This window comes from Lissotriton vulgaris, unplaced genomic scaffold (assembly GCF_964263255.1).
Source record: "Lissotriton vulgaris unplaced genomic scaffold, aLisVul1.2 SCAFFOLD_2274, whole genome shotgun sequence".
NCBI lineage: Eukaryota > Metazoa > Chordata > Amphibia > Caudata > Salamandridae > Lissotriton > Lissotriton vulgaris.
In genome coordinates, this window is record NW_028249176.1 from 241,568 (window position 1) to 268,611 (window position 27,044).

Below are 27,044 nucleotides of genomic sequence, written 5' to 3' on the forward strand. Positions count from 1 at the left end.
CCCTGAGACTTCTTCATAGAAAGCAGCACAATATGCTGAAGAGCACATGCACACTGAACGTAGCTGCTTTTGATGTACCCATCTATCCTGACTCCCTCTCAGAGCCTTGAAACAATTATTTATTTTCTAGACAGCGGTTATCTTTTGATCTACCCTCCGTCTACCACGCCTTGTTCATTCCCAGTAACCATCATTTACTTTCACATTGTATTGCTCTTAGAATAGTTCGTAGTGGGACATAATCAAAAACCTTTGAGTTAAAATTTTAGTGAATTAGTTAGAGGTTAATAGTCTTTGTTGAAAATATTTGCATATTAGCACAGTCAGTAGCTAACCACATACTAACCACTACAGTCATGAATAGCTTTTCATCAGAGCTGGACTGGAAATCAAAGCTGTGCTCGGAAAAAATGTCAAATCCTCCCAACGCCGCAGAAGGCCACGACTAGAATAGGGCATGTGGGCATTGTTGAGTGATGGCAGCCCATCCCGCTTGAAGAAAGCACCTTACCCTGCAGTACATCAGCAAAGTGCTAGACTGGCGGAATGGTCCGTCCATCCTTATTTATCATTCCTTGCTATGTAGATGAAAGTGAACCCTCGAGCAAGACTCCACTTGTGTTACTTGGTGGGACCAATTTCATTATAGATTGTTAAACTTTCATAGAAGCAAGAAGTCTTTATGTTTTGACATTTTAACTATTTGTAATTTGCACGTTCATCAATTTTTGTCTTTATCCTTAGATTTCAAGTGAACAACACAATTCTTCATCCAGAAATAGTGGAGTGGTAAGTATACATGCTTTTCTTTTACACCATTAAATTTTGCCTTGCTAATTCATTAACATGTGTACGGGCTAAGTGGTTTCACTAATCTCAGTGGGCCCTTAATGGACTCCTTTTCTCCGCATTTTAGAGTTAGTACTAAACATCATTCTCTTATTTGGTTTTAGCTGATGTTTTTCCATGGGTTGACATGCTGATGTTTTGGCTATTTCACTATCAGTGTCTGATTATTTATGCTTTATTCTTGGGCAGTCTCTCATTTAGGGCTTTATTATGAGTTTGGCGGTCCTTCTGTCAGCCCGCCACCGCTGTGCCGACAGGAGTTCCGCCAATTGTGTAGTGTGCCCGCCCTCTGGATTATGAGTGTAATCCATGGTGGGCGGGAGGTCTCACGGCGGTGGTCTGTTAGGCTCATAGAAATGCCTTAACAGCAGACCTCTGCCAAGACAGAGACTGCAAACAAAACAGATGATGGGCAGAATGTGGATCAATGTCACACATTCACCCCAGTCCAAAGATCTGGGCCCAAATCCATCGTTTTTTTGCACTCCACACCACCCTGGGTTAGACAATGGCGATATGCAAATCAGCTCTGACCCTGTGCCCCATGGGAACAGTCCAGTCCGAACTACAAAAGCCATGTCCTTCCCAGAACGGAATCAAGCATCCGAGGACCGGAGTGCAAAAAAACGATGGATTTGGGCCCAGATCTTTGGACTGGGTTGAATGTGTGACATTGATCCACATTCGGTCCATCACCGGTTTTGCTTGCAAATTCGCCATAAGTGCGCTGGGGATGCTCAGACGTGGGTCCCAGGCACTCCACACCACTGGAGTCAAGCTAGCCGGGCTGATGAGCGGTGTTACCTCGAAACCGGTCCGGTCCTCGGATGCTTGATTCCGTTCTGGGAAGGACATGGCTTTTGTAGTTCGGACTGGACTGTTCCCATGGGGCACAGGGTCAGAGCTGATTTGCATATCGTCATTGTCTAACCCAGGGTGGTGTGGAGTGCAAAAAAACGATGGATTTGGGCCCAGATCTTTGGACTGGGTTGAATGTGTGACATTGATCCACATTCGGTCCATCACCTGTTTTGTTTGCAAGACAGAGACTGCAGCACGTTCCTGTGCAGTGAGCCATGCACCATGTCGTGCATGTCATACCCTGCAGGAACGGGGTGCAATTCCAGGGGGTCGCAACATATGACCCCTGCATGCACCCCCAGGCCCAGAAGTGGCAGAGGGCCCTGTTTGGGTGCCCTTACCTCCATGTCCACCACCCTTTTTATTGTGGGCTCACTGCCATGAAAAGGGTGTTGGAAATGAATGTCGGAATATGCTATGCCGCAGCAGCACTGCCAGCATGTTCCTGCCCATTTCCAGACTACTAGAGCAGCGGGATCCTTGATGCTGGCGGTCTCGTGGTGATCCGACCAGCACACTCCTAGTCCTTTGGGCAGATCACCAGTGTGGCGGTGGTCGGACCGTCACCAATAGTACAGCAGTCCTGTGGACCTCTGTACTCGTAATATGACCCTTGGACTCCTAATATGGCCCTTGGACTATACAGTTTTGGACTCCTTGATTTAAGTTTTACTTATAGATTTTTTCTAGTTGAGTCTGTTCACTACACTACTGTATGCAGGCATTTGTTAAATGTAAGTGTGGCACTGAAATAAGTAGTGACAGCAGATGGACCATTACATGCTGCACATTTCCTAAAGTGTCTGGCGTAACAGGACAACTCGTTGAGGATAATGCTCAAACCGGTTTCCAGACCGAAAAAATTATTTAAAAAATGAACGTAATGTTAATAACTTTCCTCAACAAGGTATGTGTGTACTTTATCGTAATATTCAATGGGATCACAATTAGTTCAATATAGCATTGTGTTAAGAGATTCACACATCTATTGGAACTACATATTAATTGACAAAGTATATTTTAAGTGGTATTTATTCTTTTTTCCCCCAAATGTTTGTGTCATTTAATAGAAATGTGACAATATTTTGTGTTATTTTTTTTAACACTTTACTGTAGCATAGGTAGACTATTGCCATTCAGTATCCAGCCCTCCTTTATCAGTCCCTTCAGGTGCTCCTTTGTACAACAAATCAATAACCAATTCCTTATTGCCTCAAAGCAGTGGATTGCCTTGGAATTTACTTGGAATTTCGCCCCATTTACTTGGGGGTCTGGACCACTGGCTGCTGAATTTTAGAATCCATCAGTGGATTCATAAGAATAGTACGTTGGTCTGGATCACTAAAGTGATTGCTTCTCTGTTGAATATTGGTGTCGCCAGCACAGGCTGTTATTGCAAAAGGAATAGATTCACATGCTAAGAACCTTCTACAGAGTCCAATCCAATTGGAAGAGCAGACTTTTCTCTGACTTAAGATCAAGGTGAAGGAGTGAGCATCTTTCCCTCTGACAAGGATGATTTGGTTAATATAGCGGCTTTGCAGAGGCATAACACAGAACTATGCATGCCCTGCAGAACTGGGTGATCCTATAACTCCAGAATCTAGAGGAGGGTGAGCTCCCTCACCCACCTATCATTTTGGACTGAAAGCTTTGGCTGGGTGTGTGAGGTCTCCTTGACACACTTCACTGAGGAGCCATGCTCCAGGTTTTGTTACACCCCTGACTGCTCGAGTACAATACCACAGTGGAGGCACTTCACAGTTTTGGCAATATTCTAGCATAAGAATTTGCCAAGGCTTGGCGAAGCGTCACTTTTAACTTTGCCATATCAATTTCACTTTGGTGCTACCAAACAGAGATGCACCCATAACTAGTTAACAAGGCAGAACTGCCATTGTCATGTGGGCTAAATTCAATTGAGATTTACCAGCCAGAGCAATTTTACAAATGTTTGTCAGCAGCTTTATTTCTTTGGAGGCGTTGCACCACACAGACTGGAAGAGGAGCGGGTGCTTTCAAATTTTTGTTTTTTTAAGGTTTAGATTGTTTATGGAAAGAAAATTCTGCAGTTGTACACAGCCTTAAGCCTAAAACCCAGGGGCCAGCGGCTTGTATTAAAGAGGACTTTACACAGCTGTAAGGCCAACATCCCAAAGGGCAGGCAGCGTCTCTTAGCCGAATCATGCCAAAGTCCATGTAAGCATCACATCATTGTCATACCCACTACATGAAATATAAACAACTTCTTAGTGTACTACGGGCGAGAATTTATCCAGCTTATAACATAACTGAACATTTATAACAAAAGCATGTTAATAACATGTGCAGTGTGCTTCATCACAATTGACTCTGATCTCGATTGCTCACTCTCCCAAGCCCGCAATACCACCAGTTACTGTAGGCGCCCTCCAAGCACACCATGGGTAGAGCTCCTCTGCGGTCATGTCAAGTATCGCTAATTATAGGGCTGAGGCTCTGATATTTACCTCTGGGTCCGCCATAGACTTGTCACCTGACTCCACATTCCTGTTAAGCAGAATGCTGTGTAGAGCCCCCAGCAATACTTAGGCCTACTTCAAACTGAAATGTTCCGATTGTGTACAGCAATAAAGCATGTCTTGTGACCGCTGTGACACGGTGGGGATAGGGCCTCTCATCCAACACATTGCCACCCTGCACTGTGCCATGAGTAAACCCATGTATACTAGCCTACGTATTGTCTTCGGAATCCCAGGAGAGCTATTGCAGGGCCGGGAGTAAGCTCCATATCTACAATGTTCCCCAATTCCAAGAAGAAAGCCTCCCAATATTTTAATACTCCTGAACACTGCCACGTCAGGTGCATAAAATTTGCTTTAGGGGCCTGGCACATATCTCAGGCTGAATCCTCCCTCAAACCGTACCTGTGTAATCTCTCTGGAGTGTAATACACTCTATTTATGAATTTGAAGAGTATGAGTCTGTGTCTGCCATATAATGATATGCACTTCGTATTAGTGCAGCAGTAGGTCCACATTGAGTCATCTATTGTAATTTGTAAATTTTGTTGCCATGCCAACCTAGCTTTAGTGTATTTGTTCGCTCTGTGGCACCTTATATATGTTGGAGACTACCTTGCGGGCGATTTCGTTTTTATAACATACGACCATACCAACACCTCTGGGGGTTCGTTCAGGTCGTTCCCTAACATGTCATGCAGAGCTCTACACAATCTATAAAACTGAAAGCGTTGCAATAAGGTGCTCTCTTCCACCATACACGCAGCTTCGTCCCAAGTCTTAACCACCTCATCCTGGAACAGGTCACCCGTTGTGTTTGTGTAATGTGTGCATTGCCCGTGTAACCCTGCCATCTCTACATGGGGGTAGCCAGCGGGTCCATTCGATCGGCATGACCGGTGAATACAGCAGAGCTCCCGCCTGCAATTGCAACAAGTTATGCCAGGCATGGCGTGTTGAATTAATGGAGTCTAGGATCCCCGTTCTCCGGTCGGCAGGTTCAAATATCGTGGCAGGAAGGGGGACTGGATCCGCAAAGAGCTTCTCCATACGTAAAAATGGTATGTCCGGCGCTACTGCTTTCAAAATTACCTCAAGGTGGATATGCACTGGCCTGTTGACAACCCCAGACGAGTGCAAAAGCCAAGATCCCCACTGCTGGAGCTTGCTGGTTGGGCTAAGTTTAGTTGTTGTCTGTTGAGTGGAGGATTCTATGCAAGAGGTGGAACTCAGAGGCAAGACAGAGCTGTGCACTTGTTCTTGAATGCCCTGTAGAGTGGCAACATGCACAAAGGGGGACCTAGTGTGGAGTTCACCCATATGTGTGGGTAAATATGTAGCACATGGGTGGAGATAGGCTAAAACTGCAGTCATGTTAAGTGCAAATCAGGAACATGTTTTTCGGTCATTCTCAAGTTGTGTGTATCCAGTTTTCGATGTTAGATAGGGGATTGTTTTGTAATATAAACATCCCAGAGATTTGAATGAGGTGTGACTTGCCTTATTAGTACAACCCTCCTTACCCTTAATAGCATGGGACCTCTAAAACACATTTGTTCTTTATATTTACATTTACATTTGGAAACCCACTGAAACAATTTGTGTCATCATAACGTTCTGTGTTTCGCCACTCCAGATAAAGAAAGGTATCTTAGAATTGTATTTTAGGAGTTTTGTAAAGCACTGACTTGTGACCTTGCCCCCACTCCACATCAAAGCCTCTTCCTCTCTTCTTGAATTTCGCAAGAACCTGAAGACCTGTCTTTTTAATTACCCAGCCTGTATATCTCTGTGAGCAAATTAAATTGTTTTTCAAAGGTGATGCAGGCAACCATAAATATAATAGTTTTACATTCATGCACTACCTTAGTTAAAAACAGTACCTCAGGTGTGAGTAACCATACTAAACCTGAGAGGAACAGTTCCAAATGGCTGCCATATGGAGTGTGTTTGGGCAAATCTTTCACTCAGTTAACCAGTGGTATGTTAGCAATGATCGCCCATGAAAAGGCAGCAGCGCTATATGCTTTTGAAAAATAAGTCTGTTGTGTTATTCTCTGAAAATGATATGTTTTGCTACAAATGCACTAATACTTCAGATTTGCATTGGAAACAGATTAAAACCCAAGAGCAACAACGAATGACAAATGTTTCTGTATTTTCATGCCCCACCCGAATATTGAACATTATCCTTCATGTACGGATTCTGGTAGCACACTGGCTAAGCAAAGCTCCAACCATGCTTTTATGAGCGCACGTTGTTGGTACTCGCAGTTTCCCTTTTTCCAAACACAAGAAAAATCCTAGTTGCAGCATCTTTTGTGCCATTGCAAAGGAAGTATAAATGCCATATTAATCGAGTGTAAAAATCCAAATACCATGTGTGTTAACAATTTTTCGGATTAACCAAAAATATAAAATGAACTAGGTGCTCAATATTTGTGTTCATGGGCCCACAGACCTCTTCTCGTCACTGGCAAAGTGATTATGGCAGCGAAGATGTGCACCTTTCTGCGGGCTGGAAGGGGACCCACATCCCAATACGGCACATCTGTGGACTGAACTAAGGTCTGTGAGGAGTCCTTAAAGACTAGTCATTCAGTGGAAGGAGCTGGGGAGATGTTGAGCTCCACCTTATGTGTCCTGTCGCACTAAACCTACATAACAGCGCACTGAGGTAGGAGACGAACAAACAACCTCGCCTGCGACTCTGCAGGGGCGGTCTTTGGGTGGGGGGCAGCGATAGGCCACTGGGAACACAAGGGATTCTGGCTATAGGCCTCCTTGTCGACTAGGTAGGCGGCGAAAACTAACCCTTAGAACCCCCTTGCCCCAAGAGTGCGGGGGGCAAGAAGTGTACCGGCATAGAGAGGCCGCCCGGCGAGAGGCTTGTGCGAAGAGCGGCCATTTGTAAGGGAGGCCGTAGACCACAGCAGCAGACCAAGATGGAAAACTACGCTGCCCCTCGTCGTGGCCAGCGGGAGGGCTCCTCCACAGCTGGAGATGCACAGAGTGACAGAGACCTGAGGGGTGCAGCAGAGCCCTCTCTCAGACCTTATGGCAGCTATCCATAGGACCTGGCTGATGCTAGAACCCCTAGAGTCCAAAATAGACACTGTTGCTACTGAGAGTACTCTACTGGTGGCTGATTGAAAAAGGTTAATGAGCAAATTACGCAACTTTGGCCCAGCTTCAAGAGTAGTCGAAATCCCTCAAAGCCAAGGTTGACCAACTGCAGAAGTAGAGTGCATCCGTTCAAGCGAGATTGGAGAGAGAGAGAGAGAGAGAGAGAGAGAGAGAGAGGTTCCACTCGTGACCAACAACGTCCGTGTAGTGGGTGTCCCTGAACAGGCACTGTTCATATAGGACTTCATACTCAATACGCTGAAGCTTAATAGACTATAACGTTTTCTCAGTGGAGCAGGCTCATAGGCTGCCTGTCCCTCCGCCGAGGCCTGGGGTACCTCAGAGAAGGATCATTGGGTGCATTGTTTATTACAAGGATGCGATTTACCGGACCGCCCGCACTAGAGAGAAACTCCAGTTTTAAAAAATAACGATTCAGATATACCCTGACCTTATTCTTAAGGTTCAGCAACAGAGAAGGAGTTTCAGGGAGATGAAGAAGTTAAGTGAGAGTTCCCAGCTCACGCCGGGGTGCTCCATGAAGGAAAGTCTTTGATTTTTGGAATGTCAGAGAAGGGGTGGGACTAGCTCGAGGGCTGGCAATCGGTGGTGAGGTTACGAGCTGAAAAACACAAGGAGGGAACGAGGACCAGTGAGTTTGGGACTGGATGTGCGAGGACGTGCTCGAAGAGTGGGACCCCGAGGAGTTCTCGATGAGAGGGTAGTAGGTTTGCAGTGTTGAGCCTTTCTGATGTGGATGGAGAAGGGCTGAGGTCTGAGTAGAGAATACTGATGTGTTTGTGGAGTGGAACAGGACTGAGGAGGGCTCTCCCGTCCTCTTCTCTGATGGGGGCACATGATACTTCAGGGCACCCCCTGAGCATATCCTCCAGATGCTTAATAGGACATTCGGCCTGGCTGTGGTGCAGACTTTTGGCTACCCTCTGTATGTTCTCAAGGTTTGCTGTTCACTGCGGTAGGGGGTAGGGTGCTACAGTCACTGTAGATATAACTACCAATGGGGATTATTGTAGTGGAGCTCCGATTGGCAAGCGAATGAGCTTGTGTTAGCATGAGGACTTTGCTTCTTTTTGGGCGACAGGCACCCTGAGAATTGTGGTTGGGGGGTAATTTGAAGCCTTCTAGCAGGGACGCAGGGAAGGGGGGTGGGGACGTAGTTGGGTGGGGAAGCTAGAGTTGCCATGTCATTAGTACGACTATGTTTTGCAATTCTGGACTCCTTACGGGACAATGAGGGGTCTGGAAGCCTGGGTTCTTTGTGGACTTCCTTTTCAGTGCTTCAGCAAGCTGTGCCTCTCTAATGGTGCAGTGTGATACATAAACTTTTATGTCTTGGAACATTAATGGCCTGTGGGGCAAAATTAAGAGAGGGGTTGTTATGCAGCGCCAGGGCCTTCATTGTACAGAAATTGGACTGCTCCAAGAAACTCACATGAAGGGTTCAGAAATTAGAATGTTAAATAGACAGGGATATAGGATGTTGGTCCCGCAGGCTTCACCTCCGATTCAAAAGGAGTTGGGACATTGCTGAAAAAATCTCCCCTGTTCACCCCGCAGCGTACCTGGGTTGATGGCCAGTGGAGGTATATGGCCCAGACTGTTGCATGGAATGTATTGACTCTAAATGTAAGTGAAGTGTATGTTCCTCCTACATTGAAGGCGCAGACCATAAAGGAATTGGGAGAGGTCCTGGTTCAGCTACTGGACGGGGATCTTGTGCTGGGCGGTGACCTCAACCATATCCTTTATACTACAATGGACCGTGACCACCAAGGGGTGGGGCTCCCTCAATGCAGGGATTATCATATATTCTGGATTCAATGGGTCTGAGAGACATTTGACAGGCTCTTAACCCTGGGGAGAAGTGTTTTACCTACAACGTGGGGTATCGCCACACATCCTCAAGAATTGACTACTTCTCCTCCACTTGAGCATCCTTGGCTTGTTTCCGTGATGCCAAGATTATGGCATGTGGCATCTCTGGCAATGCGCCAGTCTGGGTTTGAGTTCCGGGACCTGGTCTCTGATCCTTTCTGTGTGTTCATTTCAAATGTGCATCACCGTAGTCTCCCGGTAGTTCTTTTTTTACTTTCAGGGTAGTTCCTTTTGTTATTACAACAGGGGAAACCCAAAGCTCTTCCATTTTGATCCTTCCGCATAGTTTCTTTACTTTCTTTGACCACGGGGGGCGAACTACTTTGTCAGATGAGATTAATTCCTCTAGAGATTCCCAATGTGTGGACAGTTCCACCATTGCCCAAAGCTTCACCCAGAAAGGAGAAGAAAATTAAAGTAATAGAAAATAAAATTAAAAAAAAATATTAAAAGAGGGTGGTCCAGGATGTTTTCTATGTACATGGCATCCTTAATGGACCATTATGAAGATAGTATCTGCATCTGTGTGCTGCAGACAGAAGGATTAGATGAATGCACATAACCTCCTGAAAATTGAGATGTCGGGGTTGAGAGTTCATGTGAGGCAGAAGGCAAGGGTAGTCAGTGACACATATCTCTGTGCAAGTGCATAGAAGATGTGCAAGCAAAGAGACACAGGCATGTGTCAATAGACTTCTAAGAACATAATTGATCAATGATCTAAATACACAGATCTGGACTGCAAGGGCACGACTGACCTATTGGGAAGAATTAATGACTTTCCAGAAGGCAGCAATAGCATTATTATTCCCTGCTGCGGTTATATAAAACTGCTAAGCACCTGTGTGTCTGCACTACTCAAGCATGCTTTGATAGTCTGCATACCTCTTAATACCCAAGTGGTGAAATATTGCTTACAGTAATCTCCTTTGAATACTTTGTAGGCATAAAGTCCAAGAGGTTCAACACACGAACAAGCATTGGCAAAACCAATGTGTTTTGTGTCTGTCAGCCTTTTGCCTTTGTTAGTGTTTGTCTTGTCGTTTTTTTAAATCTATTTGTTTTTTACATAACAATATTGTTGGAGACCTTCCGAGCCCTCATTGGTCCCCACCCTCCCCAAAAAAATGACTGACCGTGTGAGCTTTTTGAAACCTTTTTGCCATCATTCTAGCCTCTACCATAAATAGAACTACTTTGTGAGCGGACGTGATTCTTGCAAAAGAGCCGAAAGCGCCATTCATTAATAAGTTAACCACCAGCTGAATTGGGCTGACCCACTGCCATGTGCTGTATGCTGTAGAGGGCAGAGGAAAATGTGAATGCCACAGTAACTGACCAATGGATGAAGAGAGCTGGTTGAAAGCACCTATAAGTATATTATGCATATAAATTTAGTAAAGTCAAAAGATCTTGGCTAACCCATGCATAAAAAGTAGTCTGGCCACTTTACACTTCTGCTGGAAAGACATGGGGAGCGTTATATTTTTCTGGACTTGATTTTAAGCATTCGAAGAAATTGATTGGCATGCATTTCTTTTCTTTGGTCTTGGTGCGTAATGTTAGCGAAAGGAGCATATTGTTAACTGTTTTATTTTTCATGACTTATGTTGCAAATATGGATGCTGTGAATTCCAGAGATCTGTTATATGCAGATTCCTGATTGACAATTCTGATCAGAGTTTCGAAAATTTGAAATCAGCTGCCTCGATGTTCTCATTTCCTGCCAAATTAAGAATTTTAACGAGCCAGGCTGACCAAATCATAACTTTAGACACAAAATGGCAAAGGTGGCCTCCTGTATTCTGGTCAGTTATTACAGGTGCAATTCGGAGTCAGAGAGCCCAACCAGCATTGTGTAAACCGGCACGGTGGAGTGTCAGCCACATGTGACATCTTCCCATAATAGATGCTGCCCCAATATTTAAAGTCTGCATCAGTTTGGTTGTCATAAAACACAGTGCGGTACTTAATGAGGGGTCCCTCCATTTCCTATTCAGAAGCACGAGTTTACAGCTGAGGCTTTGGATTTTTAACGTAGCACTGTGAAGTTTGTCCCTGCCTTGTTCTCAGAACCAGGTGCCAAAATGCTTACATGCAGGAACGCCCCTAACTTTATATTTTCCAAACACCACTGACCTTTTATGACTGTCTTCCTACTAAATGCTTCGATCTTATTTTTGTTCCTTTATTAACAGTGAGATTTTTTGCTAGCCAGAAAGCTTCGAAGTTCTAAAGGTCCCTTGCTCAGAGACGTGTTAAGGCATGGGCAAAGTAGACTCTGGCCCTGGGCCCTTGCCTTTTAGTGGGGAGCGGCTGGGGGGATGATAGAGCCAGCTCTGTTCTGCAGAGAGCCTTGCCCTGATGGACTTGAATATTTCTTAAACTGATGGTTTTCAATACAGTTTTCCTTTAATTTACTTTTATTATGGGTGATGTGTCAGAGTCTATTACGGACATTTTTGCAAAGAAATGTTGTGTTTGTTTCATGCAACATCCATAAAAAGGTTCTTTTAGATCTAAAGAGGACCTCACACAAGAAATGGGAGAGTGTAATCTAGATTATTTGTAAAATTAGTGAGTTGCGTCTGTATTACAATATTGAAAAGACACACATCGCTATCCCTGAATATTAGATGTAAACACATTTCGAATGTGGACGAGTGTGCCGGTGCACTGTCGGTGACTGGCCAGAGAGGGTATAAAATAGCAGAAACTGAATCATAAATTCAAAGCTGTTGCGAACAGGGGCCCCCTTAGTAAGCCTGGTCCTGAGCCCCCAAAATCCTTAAGCTGTCCCTGCCCTTGCTGGCCAATTGCAGCCTGTTCCAGGATAACCATGTTGTTGGCGTACTGTGGGTGGTCAGCAAATTTCAATCAAGGGGCACCAATACGCAACCTTGTTTTAGCCCTTTTTCGTAAAGCCCTTTTCTGATGTGAATGATGTGAGCCCGTCTTAACTCTTTCTCAGGTCTCAGAGTACAAAGTGGCGATTGCTCTCGTTAGTAAGTCTGTGATTCACCATCTGTTGGGTTTAAGCCACAGTAGACTGTGCTTCAGTTTTAGAGTCTATAAAAGCTACTGATGGTTAGGGGGCGTGGCCAAGTGCGCGATGTAAGAAGACGTGCCCGGGCTGAGCTCCGAGCGAAGCTCCCCTTCCACGGGCTATTTCTCCTTCATTTCCTGAGCAATCGGGCCCAAACTCGAACCGAGTGCACCCGGGGACCTACTCAGCCATCACTGGAAATTTCCGAAGGATCGGAGTACCGGACCCTCCGACCGTCGACTGCCGCGGCACCTGCCCGCCCAGGGCTGACTTCCGGTCGGCGGCCCCATCCACCCAAGACCGGGGATCCAGCCCAACGAGGTAGGCCGCAACACGTGTGCACTCCCCGGCGCGGTTAGGTGGGGGAAGGAGACCGCGCCGCAACGCCGGCTGCCCACCAGCGCTCCAGCTGTGCAGGGGCCCCAGACTCAAATGCAAGGCATACCACCCTGGCCCACAACAGGCGGTGAAATCGGCCCGCCCTGCCGACCGACTCTGGAGGCATCCTGCCAGGCCCTGTGAGCACCGGAGAGGGGTCACACTCAGATATCTGGGGGCCCATTTGGTCAGCGTTACCCCTGGCTCCCGGCAGGCTACAGCGAGAGCTGGCCCGCTCTGCCCCCTGGGCCCTCACACTCGCTCGCCGCCTCGACACTGGCCCAGCAAGGGGGACGAGACAGTACCACAGCGCCCGGTACCCCCGGTGAACCCACGACGCGGGGACCCCAGAGGCTACAACCAGGCACGCCACACTGACCCGCGGCGCCCTGCACCGCTGACCCGCCTTGCCTGCCGGCGCTGGGGACTTCCCGCCAAAATTAGCGGACGCCGGAGGACAGTCGCGCTCCACTGTTTGGAGACCCACACTGACGACATCGCCCCTGGGCCTGAACGATCAGCGACGGAGGCTGGGTGGCCCCACCACCTGGACACCAGTACCCACCCGCTGTTCAGATATAGCCACTGGTCAACGCCGGACCCATACAACACTGAAGAACCCGGCCCGCACGACACACGGACTGCAGCCACGTTGAGATGGCCCATCTAACAATCGGTCCTATACCAGGGGACCTGCCCAGGCCCACGCGGGTGAGAACCCAGAACAGCCCCGCATTCTCCACTTCAGCCGATCCGGTACTGAACTCCAAGGTGCCCCACACAACGTTCGGTGGCATCTAGGATCCCGCACACCGCCCGTCACGGGCCGAGCTGACGGCCTGACCAGGAGAGGCTAGTGCACACAGGCCCCAACAGTGTTCACCGCGAAAGCCTGCCCAACCGGCTGCCCACCCGTGACGACCACCCACATGTCAGGGGGGACCAGAGCAAAGACTGGCACCGGTGGGACACTGAGCAAAGGAAAGATGGTGAAGAACACAGAGACTGACCAAACCGCCTCCAAACTGGACACTATGCTGGCGGCCATGGAACGCCTGGAGGAATCCATGCAGCTCACCCGTACGTCACTGGAGAGCAGGATCGATAAGGTGGCTGTGGACCTGATGCTCCTTCGAGCGGACCACAAGAAACTGTCCGACCGCACCACGGCCTTGGAGCAAACGATGGCGGAGACCACGCCCAAGCTGACGCAGACAGATAAGCACGTCCGTGACCTACTCAACCGGGTAGAGTTCCTCGAGGATAGAACGGAGGATGCTGAAGGACGGGCCAGAAGAAACAATGTACGCATAGTGGGCCTGCCGGAACGATGGGAACGGAGGGAGACGGCGGAACATATGGAGACCTGGCTCAGAGAGCTCCTACCTGAAGGCACACTGTCCCCACATTTTGTGGTGGAAAGAGCGCACAGGGTACCATCCCGTCCACCCCCGGAGGGCTCCAACCCGAGGCCAATGCTCATGCGGGTGCTGAACTACCGTGACCGGGACGCCATTCTCCGTGAAACGCGGAAACTATCGGACATACAGGTGGACAACGCCAAGGTGATGTTCTTCCCTGATTACACCATTCAAGTCCAGCGCCGGCGTCAATCGTTCCTCAAGGTGAAACAACGGCTCAGGCGCCTGGCTCTCAAGTACTCCTTGCTGTTCCCAGCACGTCTCAGAGTGGTGGCACAGGAAAAAACCCACTTCTTCGATACTCCAGAGGCGGCGGCGGCCTGGCTGGATTCAGGAGTGGATGCGAACCACGTACCTGCGCCGAAGGAGCAGCGCCGAAATCGAGGTACCCGCAGGCGGAGACAACGACACGCCTCGAGGCCCGGGTCGCCGACCACAGACGCAGAAATCGGACCGACTCCAGAGCAAATACAGATTGAACAACAAGAGGCCATCCGGAGAACAGCTGAGATCAGTGGATCACAATCGCCCGTCCTGATCTCCAACGCAAGCCCAAGATCACGCGGGAGCGAAGACGACGATTTTATGTACGGACTGCCAGATGACTCAAACACTGAGGGCTTACCGGATGTCACACCCCAAACATCGGATCAGATAGTATAAACAACCCTCCTCAGCCTAGCCCAGGCCTGGGCATTGCAATTGGCATCCTGGAATAGTTTGGTCACTTCCAAGGCTGACCCGACCGGAAGTCCACAACGGCACTTCTGGGAACCACTGCAGCTATGTCCAGCCCCATCTACGGGATCTGAGCTCCACTCCTGATCCCCCCCACCTACCGGCCCGTCACGGACCCACCGTGACACCGAGAGAAGAGCCGGAGCGGTCCCATTGGCACGTCACCGGGAACGAGCATCTGGTGGGTGGTCGGACCCCTAGAGGTGAGTGCCCCCCTTGAGGGAGTAGCAGATGGGATCCCCCCCCTGGGGTGGACTATCCGAGACCAGCGACATTGGGAACTCTAACCTATCTGCGGACACTGCCACTGACATTTGGTGCCCCTTGACACACTGCCCGTGGTGGGGAGCCGCCACAGCTCTCTTGGTGACTTGAACTAACTTGCTTCACCCACGTGCTGAACTTCGTCATCCCCCCATTGAACTCACGGATTGATTAAGCTCGATAGAGCGTTTGGGCGGCGACTTGTTCTGTTGTTGCCCTTTTGGTATTATGTTTCTGTTAAAGTTCTTCCTTTTGAGACTAGTGTGGACATTGAAGTGTTACAACGTGCATCCCTGGGACTGTGAGAGTGGGCGAGGGGTAACAATAGTCACTGTTCGCGGCCGCTGTGCGTGTGTGGGTGGGGTGGGCTGGGGGTGGGGGGGGGGGGCGGGTGCTTGGGCGCGATGCATACTGCGATGGCTACGGTTAAATTTTGTACCTGGAATGTCAGGGGCATGCACACACCCTCACGTAGATACCAGGTGTACTCATACCTTAGGCGACATCAGGTCCAGATTGCACTACTACAGGAGACGCACCTGGTCGCCGCTGAGGTGGCCGCACTTCGCCGTAGGTGGAGGGGGCAGATATTCGCCACAACCTTTTCAGCGTTCGCACGGGGGACCCTGATCTGGGTCAGACCCGGGGTTCCATTCGCACTAACACACAGCAATATCGACACCGAGGGACGCTACGTCTTCATACAGGGCAGACTAGACGGGCAACAGATTGTCATAGCCTCCATATACGCACCCAATGTAGAGCAGGGGAAATTCTTCACACGCTTGTCGGCAGTAATTGCGCCCTAGCCAGACGTACCCTTGATGGTGGGTGGGGATTACAACTGCGTACTAGATGTTTCCCTTGATCGCTCGTCCCCCCCAACAGCAATCGCCCAAGCGCAAGCAACTTCCAGGGCCCTAATCGATTGGGCGACACAATGGAACTTACACGATGCCTGGCGAGTCAGAAATCCCACCGCCCGGGTGTATTCCTATTACTCGGGAGCCCATTCACTGCATGTTAGGTTGGATCGATACATGCTGTCCCGCGACCTGATTTCATCCGTGACTGACGCAGACTACCTGGGACGGACGCACTCGGACCATAACCCGCACACGCTGGTCTATGGATGGCGGCGCCCACGTCCGCCCGTACCCACATGGCGCTTGCAGCCAGACCTCCTACTCGACCCACCATTCCGGGAGGAGATGTCCAGGAGAATCATACAATATTTCGAAGACAACAACGACTCAACCTCCTCCCCGAGAATCGAGTGGGACGCCTTCAAGGCGGTCACCCGGGGAGGCGGGCCTACGAGGCCAGGTGGAGAGGGATCTGATAAGGGCGGAGGAAGCACTACTAGATAAAGAACGGGAGGCGACGGGAGGCGATGATTCCCAGCTGATCTCGGCCAGGGCAGATCACGCTGCATTGATGGAACGCCTAAAGAACATTAACTTCGCAGCCCACTCCGCGCGCACTCACAACGCGGGGGACAAACCTGGCAGACTGCTGTCGTGGCTGATACGGCAAGACACGCAGTCTGCACCGGTCCTGTCGATCCGCACGGCCCAAGGCGTCGAGGTCTACACTCAGACACAGATCCATGAGGCGTTCACGTCACATTACAAGTCCCTGTATAGCACACGGCTGCGGGCCACTGTGGTGGAGATTGTGGACTATCTAACGGCTCTACAGCTCCCAACAGCTACTGCTGCCCACCAGACGGAGCTGGGCGCTGCGATTACCGGTGAGGAATTACGGGAAGTGATTTTCTCCCTTTCCAATAGCAAAGCACCGGGCCCTGACGGGCTCTCAGCGGAGTTCTATAAAGCCTACTCACTGGTGTTAATACCGGAACTGCTGAGAATGTATAAGGCGGCATTGGAAGATACTGAGCTCCCGGCGTCCCTAAACGAAGCTAACGTGGTCTCTCTGCTGAAACCGGGTAGAGAGGCAACCGAACTTGGCTCATACAGACCATTGGCACTCCTCAACACCGATTACAAAATATTGGCCGCGACGCTAGCTCGGAGACTTGCACCGCTGGTCCCCACGCTGGTGCACGCTGATCAAAATGGCTTTGTGCCCACCCGGAGCACGTCCTACAACCTACGCCGCTTTTTTAAGATCCAACGGTATGCAACCCCCACCTGGCCGTGTTCAGGGTGCATCGTGCTCGATCTGGAAAAAGCGTTTGACTCGGTGGAATGGCCGTATCTCCTCCGAGTCCTCGAGAAATACGAGCTAGGCGAAGCCTATATCCAGATGGTGGGGCTCCTCTATCAGGCACCCGAAGTACGTGTCCGGACTGGGCGGTTGTTCTCTGACAGGACCCGCATTGGGCGGGGTACCAGACAGGGCTGCCCCCTCTCCCCTATGATATTCGCCCTGGCAATGGAGCCATTGGCGGAGCTGCTCCGCACCTCCGGCGCCACATGGGGCATCCCACTAGCGGACGGCATACACTCGGTGTCTCTGTATGCCGACGATTTACTACTGTATATCAGAGACCTCACGCGTATGCCCGAGGCAATCGCGGACATCTTCCGTACATTCGGAGATATGTCAGGGCTCCACGTTAACTGGGCCAAATCGGGAGCCTACGCATTCAGTAGCGAGATGCCGCAATGTGAGGTGCGCATGATGGGGGAGACGCTCCGGTGGCACCCGACAGTATTCAGGTACCTAGGGATCTTAATATATCGAGACCCCGCGGATCTCCTGGAGGGTAACCTAGTGAGAGCTATATCCTCACTCACGGCCCAGGTCACGTTCTGGAACTCCCTCCCGCTGAATGTGCCGGCCAGAGTGGCGCTGACCAAAATGATAATGCTCCCCCACCTCCTTTATTATTATGCTAACCTGCCAGTGTATGTGCCAGCGCACATATTCAGAGGGATGGAAACTCTCACCAGGCGCCTTATTTGGAACAAAGGGAGACCCCGGGTAGCGTTAAAGACTCTATATGCGGCCACGGACGCTGGAGGCTTAGCCGTCCCCAATCAGGAGCTATATTACTTAGCAGCCCAGCTACAATGGGTCGCTTACTGGCTGAGCGGCAAGAACCTGATGGACACGGCCACGGCCGACACCACTCTGTCCCCCGTGCAGGTGCTAACACTCTTCCACCCACTAACGCAGGGGCGACACCCCACACAAGTACATGTGGCGCTCGCGAAGCGGTGCTTTGCGCGGGCCCTCAGACTCACCAAAGGTACAATGCCCTACGCTGCGAACCTACCTCTACTAGGGACTCCCTTAGGCACTGGCATACTGTCCTCGACTGAGCTACGCAGCTGGACGGCGGCAGACCTAGACGACCTGAGCGGCCTATATAGCGACGGAGAGCTGCTGCCCTTCAAGACCCTGGCCACAGACACCGAGCTACCAGTGGGTCAATTCCTGGCACACGCCAGACTCCTCCATGAGCTGACGAAGGCATGGGGTGACATGAGCCAAGAACCGCCCACTCATCTACTCATCCAGTACCTGCACGTGATGGGCAATGGGTCTCATATAGTGCACTGGCTGGCACAGGCACTGCACACCCATGCCCAATTCTCCTCCCAAAGACTGAGGGAGAAATGGACGACCGACCGGGGCTCCGACTGGACGGACAAACAATGGGCCGCGATATTAGCGGGCGCTGGAAATGTTCCCTGCAACGCGCGATTTAAAACCATCCAATATTATATCATTCACCGAGCGGATTTGTCTCCCGACAAACTGAATCGCTATTTTGGACTCACTTCGTCGGCGTGTCCCAGATGCGGCCTCCTAGACTCAGACTTCCTGCACGCACTCTGGAACTGCGCCCACCTCGCCTCGTACTGGTCATCGGTCACTGACACGCTGACGGCGGCCACAGGCGAAACTCTCCCCAGGACGTGGGAAGTATGCCTACTGGGACTCTACAAGAGAACCAAGCAGACCAAGCTGAGGGCACGCTTTTGGGACTTAGGCCTCATTACGGCTAAGCGCCTCATTACAAAACGGTGGAAAAACGCCACCCCACCGCGCCCTGCGGACTGGCGTCGCTCTTTTGGCAACTGGGCCTGTGCGGAGAGTGTGTCACTACACAGAGAGGAGACCACTGGCCTACGGAAATACCCGATCGCCCAAGACTGGGACGCTACCCTGATCGCGTACCATCGGGCGTGCGCCTAGGCCGGTATAGAATGCCAACTCGACGCGGAATAGAAGAGGCCCAGTTACTTGCTGTCCATGTAGGACACGGAATTTGCCCCCCCCCCCTGCTGCCACGCCCCCCCTCCCCCCTCCTTCCCCCCCGCCGCCTGCCCCGACTGCTGAGATCTTGCATAACGAGCGATGTCCCCTGCCACCCCATGCCGCTGCCCTTCCCCCCCCCCCCCCCCCCGCCTCCCCCTCCCCCTCCGCCCAGCGGCCGCGGCGACACCACATCCTCGATCACCCCCGCCCCTGCGCAGCCCATACAGGGTGCACCACACATAGCTAGGGTTCTAGATATACTACCACATGCACATATACTAGTCCAGCAGTTGTTGAAATGTTTCTCCCTCCCCCTCTTCTTTTATTTCCCAGTTATACCTTTTAGTTGACGCAGAGACTGTTGATGTTGTACACGCGCTAATACTCGATCCCCCCTCCCCATTTCCGTATCACACAATGGCAACTGGGTGCTTTCATGTACAGGAAGCGGAAACCCAGCGACCCATATGACGACGGGGGATATGATCCTGCTCCAGCTCAATACTGTACTGAACAGGGAACATACCTTAATACAATGACTGTTGGATTTCTTTAAACACCCTGGTCCTTGCGCAGTGCTATGAGACGCGAGTACTGCGGCACGAGACATTTCCTAGCACCGCTACTTGTGAACTAATGCATTTCCACTGGCTACTATTTATTTTCACTCGTATATAATTGACATGTCATTATGTACTGATAGCCAAGTGCCGTTTGTAGTAGTGGTTCATTGTTATGACATTGTGTAACTGATGCTTAACTCATCTGTGAAACTAAATAAAGTTTGGGACCGTTGGTCTTAAAAAAATAAAATAAAAGCTACTGATGGTTAAATCCTTGGTGTGGGTGGCACGATGTGTTAGGGCTGACCCCATAACAAGGTTATGTTCAGTCTCGAAACCATGTTAGAAGCCTATCTGGTAGTGGGAAAGAAGCTTCTTTTCCCAGACCCAAGATTCTAATTCATTTGAGAGGAGTTTAGGATCAAGTTTTATATCAACCTCAAGTAGAACAGTAAGTTCATAAATAGATGGAGCAGTGGGCAGTCAGAATATGATGGATACACACTTGCAGTTTGGAATAAGGCTCATCTTTAGACAGTGGATGAATAATGGAGTTAGCCAGCCCACCCAAAAGTTAATGTTCGCATTAAATACAATGGCTGGAAGGGCACTGATGCCCAGTGCACCCTTTTTCTGGATCAGACTCCTTGTTTTGCACACCCTAATATTAGTATTGCCTGATAGCATATCATTAATGTCAAGATAATACATTGGTGTGGCATTTATCAGGTATATTCTGAAGGTTTTAAAATGCTGCTTATTGTAAAATAATGCAAATGACTGATGTAGCTAAAGTACCCGCTAAGCTCTGTCAGGTGTATCCTACCTTACCCGTATTGTGTAAAATGTTCAGACTTCCACTACCGACAGAGAATTGAAACTTTCTTTTACAATAGCTAGTACAATTTACATTCTTCTCCTCTTTTCCCTTTCTGAAAAGCCGTGTAATTAAGACCGACTTGGAGTTGGAAGTTTTGCGCTACAGTAACAGGATCTCCAGCGAGGCCCATAAAGAGGTAATGTTTTCTCTTCTGGGACAATGAGGTTCAGAAATGCTTCTGGCAACCGATTAGGGTTGGCATGTAATAAGTTATTACAATTGAACGTGATTCTAAAATGCATTGCATTGCTCCAACAATGCCTCACAATCGCAATCAAATTACACAAGGGGGCAACCTACGTAGTATTTGAGGTAAGGTATAGCTAGTCTCACAAACCAAATTAACATCTTTACATTTCAAGACCTAATTTCCAAGCAAATGGTTACCTTTTTCTGAGAAGTACAATACGAAGTCTGTTGCTCTAGTTACATCTAAAATTTACTAGTAGACCTTGACCCTGATCTGCTCCCACAACCAGGTACACGGATAAGAGTACAGTATAAAGGTCAGAATATTCAAGAGCAGGATAGGATATTTAACTAGTTTTTTCATGAGCTTCTAGTTTGGTTGCTGCTTTTATGTGGTTGGATATTTTCTTGACAGTGATAAATAGTAGATTATTACCACATTGTCCACATATATCTGGATGAGCCCACTCGTTTTATTTCACATAATATCATCAACTGACATGCCGTGTTGTAGTTCTAATGCGCCTCTTGATTTTCTGTAACATTCAAACACTTCTCATTATTAACTCATATACATTTCATGTCCAGCATACTTTTACATACTACTGCTAATACTTAACACCATGGGAGTGTAAAATTTGCTTAATTTGCATTAGAATAACTCTGCAAAGTTACGTGTAATTATGCAAAATTCAAATCCATCATTTGACCACTATTTTAACACAAAATGAGTCGTTGCTTCAATTTTTGGCATGAGGATGCCTTTAACACCTTGACTGCTAAGGCAATTCCTGCTGTGTGCTGAGGAATGCAGGAGCCCATTGTTCATGACGAGCTCAGCTCGTCATAAGCACACGACACCCGTGGGTGATGACGAGCTGAGCTCGTCATCAGCATCAAAAGGGTTAAACATAGCACTGCAGACAACAGCCAATCACGTTTTTTTGTTGATTTGCAACCACAAATGGTGCGTTTAGCAGTACATTTTTACATGAAATGGCTTGATACTACACAACGTGGCATCACTTTTGTGATATTTTTTTAAAAACCATTGTAATGCAAAATTCTAGAAATTATATGCATTGCACCAGCATAATTTAAGTTTCACTCAGGCCTACCTAACACAATTGGCCGACCCTGAGGAGGCAGCTAAATGCTCCTGTGCTCAAGCACCAGAGGGAGTCCTTTCATATTTCTTACTGTAATGACGATCAGCGCACAGGGCGCACTGACGTCATTACACTAAAGTGAAAGTAAAATGAGACAATAGACCTGTTTTACTTTTACTGGTCAGCAAACACAAGGACTGGGACTGGTTGCCTGCCTCCCTACTGTCTGGAAATGCCCCTGACCACCTGAAGAGAGGATTGGTAGGCATCACATTCATGATTCACACCTAAAAATCTGTTTATGGAATGTTCATGGACTCATGGAATACTGGAGCAACTTTGATATTTTAATTCTTCATGAAACTTGGGCCCAAACAACTGCATTGTTGACGCGCGATATCAAACACCAGAAGTCAGTAGCTATGGACGCCCAATGGGCGGTCTAACAATTAACATTTCATCATTTTTGCAGGTCACAATGGAGATCGCACTGAATAAACCATGGTTCAAACATTTAAATTCAGCTCATGATCAGCACACAGGGTGTCATTACACTAAAATGAAAGAAAAGCAAGACGATAGGCTTGTTTTACTTTTACTACATAAGTGCTCAGGGGATATATCCCAGCCTTGTGGGCACTGATTGGGGGAATGGTATATTTGGAAAGGGGAGAATGTCCTTTCCAATAATACCTCTCCCCAGTGGATCCCTGCTTGGGGATCCCCAGAGGAGAGCGATCCCCAATCAGGGATCTGCCAACTAGCACCAGGGATTCTGGGGGAGCGGCATCTTGGGCAAGGACTTGTGCTCCCCATACCCCCATAGCAGATCAGTCTTTCACAATGTGGATTTTTACCCCCAATCTGTCCTCCGGTGGGGCCCCAAAGTCCACTAAATGCCAGGTTGTTTTTTTAAAGAATAATTATAGGGGACGTTGCCCATTATGGTCATGGCCACACCCCTAACCATAAAAATGATGACATCCTTACCCTCATCTGCTCTCCCGGAGTGAGTGGGGAAGGGTAGAAAGCCCACTCTACACCAGGGAATGTGTTATTAATAATATTTTAGATATAGGGGTGTGAGCTGCCCACCTGGGTCCTAGCCATGCCCCGCCCCTACTAAATGGGGCAACAGTCTTTCTACCCCCATGGCAGGCAGATTAGGGTAATTACACATGATCTAACCCCCTTGGAGGGCAGAAAGTCCTCTAGAAGCCAGGGAGTATTTTCTTTTTTAAATATAGGGGTGGGGACTGCCCAGCATGGGCATTGCTTTGCCCCATCACAAGTAAATGGGACAAAAGTAGCATAAAGGCCAACCTCCCAATAGATCCTTTAAACTAAATCACAAACGAGGGAGCAGCTAAAGAGGAATTTCGAGCCTTGAGCATACAGAGGGAACAGCCATTCGCCCACACAACTCAAGCCCAAGTGCTCTTATCTCCCATCTCTTCCCTGACCAAAAAAAAGGAAATGGCTTACTTTTCTTGATCATAATCAAGATCTGGATATGCGGTCAAACATGGAGGCACATTGTGAACTTTCTGGCTCTCATGACACTGACCTATTGATGTTTGGGGCCGGCCACAGTCTCAGCCTCAAACCTTCAAGGTATACTTCAGGAATAGCGCCCTTTGCCCAGAGAACATTCCAATGTTACAAGAATAAGCTGGACCCACTGAGACTAATCCCAGAGCAACAGGACAAAATGCGCAAGGGCTCGAGTGCCCATGCTGCTGCACAGTCTTGTCTCTATGGTGCAAGTTGAGCAGGAGCTGAAGGCGCCAATCGCAGCAGACTCCACCCCCCCTTTTCCTTTCAACATTGAAGATCTTTACAACTCCGAGTAAGATTACATGCCAGCATCCTGATGAAGGACCCCTCCTTGACCACCCACTGCTTCTTGATTTTGACCTGCCACAAACCATGAAATCCCTACATCACCAACACTATGCAACACCGGCATGTGGTCCTACCTGCTAGGGACAATACAATTAATAGCGGCTGCCATGACATACTGTTCGGGCAAACTTGATGCTCAAGTGGACATCTTAGGCTCCCTGGCCGTCCTAATTACCAGATTCGACAGAAAGCTTGAAGCGCTATATAGCTTGGTAAGCGCGCCCAAGCAACAGCCAACCTGCACAAAGGTACCAGGCGCCTTGCCCCTGCTCCCCCATTCTGAACAAACTGTACACTCTACCACAGATAATGGAATGCCTGCTACAGGAATCTAGTGTGCAACACAGCACGCCTAACTAGGTCTCAAGAGGGGATGGTGCACAACTCACAGCCATGTTCCAGCTAAAAGGAGAGGAACCACAAGCCAGGATTAAAGACAGAGACAACCTAGCAAAAAAAGAATTCTGAGCATGTGGTAAATAAGAGTTTGGTCATCAAGAAAGAGGACCCATCAAGCTCAGAATTATGGCATTGCTGCTGGCCTCACTATCGCCTGACATGGCCCTCCCCCAAATCTCCAAAGAATGGTGAAGCTAAGAAGGCGAATTGGGAAATGATTAAGGAAACAATGTAACAAACTTCACAAAGCTGGAGTGTTAACAAATCAGGAGATTTTGTATCCATTCTCATTAAACATCAAGAAGATAAGCCTAAACCCCTCCTTGAATCAATACCTTTAGATGCAATTGTGACCATAAATGAATTTGCAATGGAGGGAGACGTGCCCACCAACTAACCTCCCAGAGCCTCAATGAGGAAGCCCTGCCCAGCATTCCATCTCGTATTGCTCTAGGGTCTACACCAGCTGATAGGCGTGCTCGAGGCAACACTAGACCCCAGAAGGCAGGTACCAGGTAGCACCATCACTAATGGGGCCCCCGGAATCCAAGCAAACTATTTACGCAAGACCTGACTGGGCCCCTGTCAACATCAAGTAGTCCCACCAACTGACAACTCTCAGGCAAGACCAGCTATGACACCTGAAGGAGAGTAACATGACCCAAGTCATCCAAAAGTCGCCATACAGCACCCATCTTCTATTGCAGACCTAAGCACTGGCAGCACTGAAGTGTGCTTGTTTCAAGCCTGAGAGCAGCACGCTGATTTTGATAGCGGAATATCAAACTAGGGGGGCCCATTCAATTCTAAATAGGGGGAACATCATTTTGCTATTACAATCAACTCCAGACTCGAAGGACATCAATTCCTCTGATATCCTGTTAATCAAATGCCTTCAACCTTGTGGGGACCAAGTGTCAGAACCCACTTTGCTGACTATTGCCTGTCTTTTAACTGTGGAAGCCATTTTGGCAAAAGGAACACTACTTAAAGGGCTGGGGGATCAGACTCAAAGAAGTCATGGCGAAAGGATCCGCTGCGACCCGTTCAGGGAAGGGCAGTGGGGCCAGGTGAGGGGGGGTTTTGACGGACGATAAGGAGGGAAAATTAAAATAAATACATTTTCCCTCGTCATCTTCCGTCAAAATCCCCCACCCTCCAGGCCCCACCGCTCTTACCTGCGCGGGATGCGGCTGGAAAGGATATCCAGACGTGCTCAATTGCCAGCTCAAACCCCCCTGCATTCAGTTCTAAAAAATGCTCAAGGGGAACAAGGTCTTGAGGACATCACTCCTGACCTAGTCAGCAAACACAAGGACTGGAACTGGCTGCCAGCCTCCCTGCTGTCTAGAAAACACCCTGACCATATGGTCTGGGACAACTGACCTCCCCTTCCCTGTGCACCACCACATCAACACTTACAGTAATTAGCCATGCGAGGAGTTTCTTTGGAAGCCAGGGGGTCTCACGACCCCCCGGCAGTATTTATTAAAATATGAAAACAAATTAAAATTGTTGAAATAAAACCTTATTTACACAATCATTGATATGCAAAATTCTGACATTCGATTTACAGCAATGTAGACCGGTATGAAAGGGCTAACCTTAACAAATGTCTAATACAGCGTGTTTTCCTGACCGAATCTAACATCCTACGTATGAATTTTGCATCCTAGCATTTTTGGGCCTACGGCAAGGTCGCTAACCGGTGTCAGATCCTTATTATCCAGCTACGCCCTCCGTATGAGTGCGCATGCGCGACAGGGCCCGGTTACCCGGGAGAGTACGTCCCTCTCCTGGTTACCCCGTACGCTCTGTGAACTCCATTAAACCAAAAGGAGGGCCCTTTCACTCTGCGCCGTTTTATGACGTAACAGTGTACGTGCAGGGTGGCTAACAGCCCAAGGAAAGCGTGACTCCCTCCTCTGCACCGCTCCAACCAAACGGATATCCTGCCCCTGAAGTTCTATGAGAGACCATTGGCCCCCTCCCCCTGAGCGACCCCATTCGAGAATGTTGCCGCCCCCTAAGGACCTTAAACTGCTGCTCACCGATCATGACCTTACCGCCTCACCAAGGATTACAATAAATACGACAAACATGCACCTGCGAAAGGGAAAAAGGCCTAAGGAAAAAACAGTCCATACATCGTTCACATCCAATACTACCACCTACTAAAAAGGGGAGAAAAAAATATAAGGAAAAAATCACACCAAACAATATTCACAATGTCTAGCACTATTACGGTAATACGATAAATGCATCAATTGAAACTCTGTTCCAAGGGCTGGTGGGTGGGAAAATTATTCTGCCCCTCGCTGAGGGGTGCGGAGCGGGCGTGGAGAGCGTGGGGGCAAGAGGGCGCCTCCCGCGCTCTCCAGGCTTTTTGTCCCTAATGCAACTGGGGGGGGGCTGACCAGCTCACGCTGGCCCGCCTCCTTGACCCGAAAGCACTTCTACTGCTTCCGGGTCAACGGCGAGCCTAAACCAATCGGTGGTGGGGCGCCCCTGGCCGCGTCATCAGGACGCGGCCAAAAAGGGGAGGGGGCACGCCCCACCATCGAGGGGAGGGGGGAAGCCGGGCTCAGCCATACGTGCGAGGGGGCCGAGCGGCCCCCCTTTCCTTATGGTGTGGGACTACCGACCACCCTCTCCCTGTCCTGTGCACCACCACATCAACACT

The 27,044-nt window shown here is 49.0% G+C and overlaps 1 protein-coding gene across 1 annotated transcript in view; it reads left to right on the plus strand.

Annotated features, from left to right (window-relative positions):
- The window catches only part of PEPD (peptidase D), a 270,142-nt gene that overhangs the window by 124,453 nt on the left and 118,645 nt on the right, over positions 1-27,044 (plus strand). The window contains exons 7-8 of the mRNA XM_086950268.1: positions 745-789; positions 20,820-20,895. Of these exons, the coding sequence (XP_086806394.1) occupies positions 745-789; positions 20,820-20,895 (121 nt within the window). The remainder of the gene's footprint in view (positions 1-744; positions 790-20,819; positions 20,896-27,044) is intronic.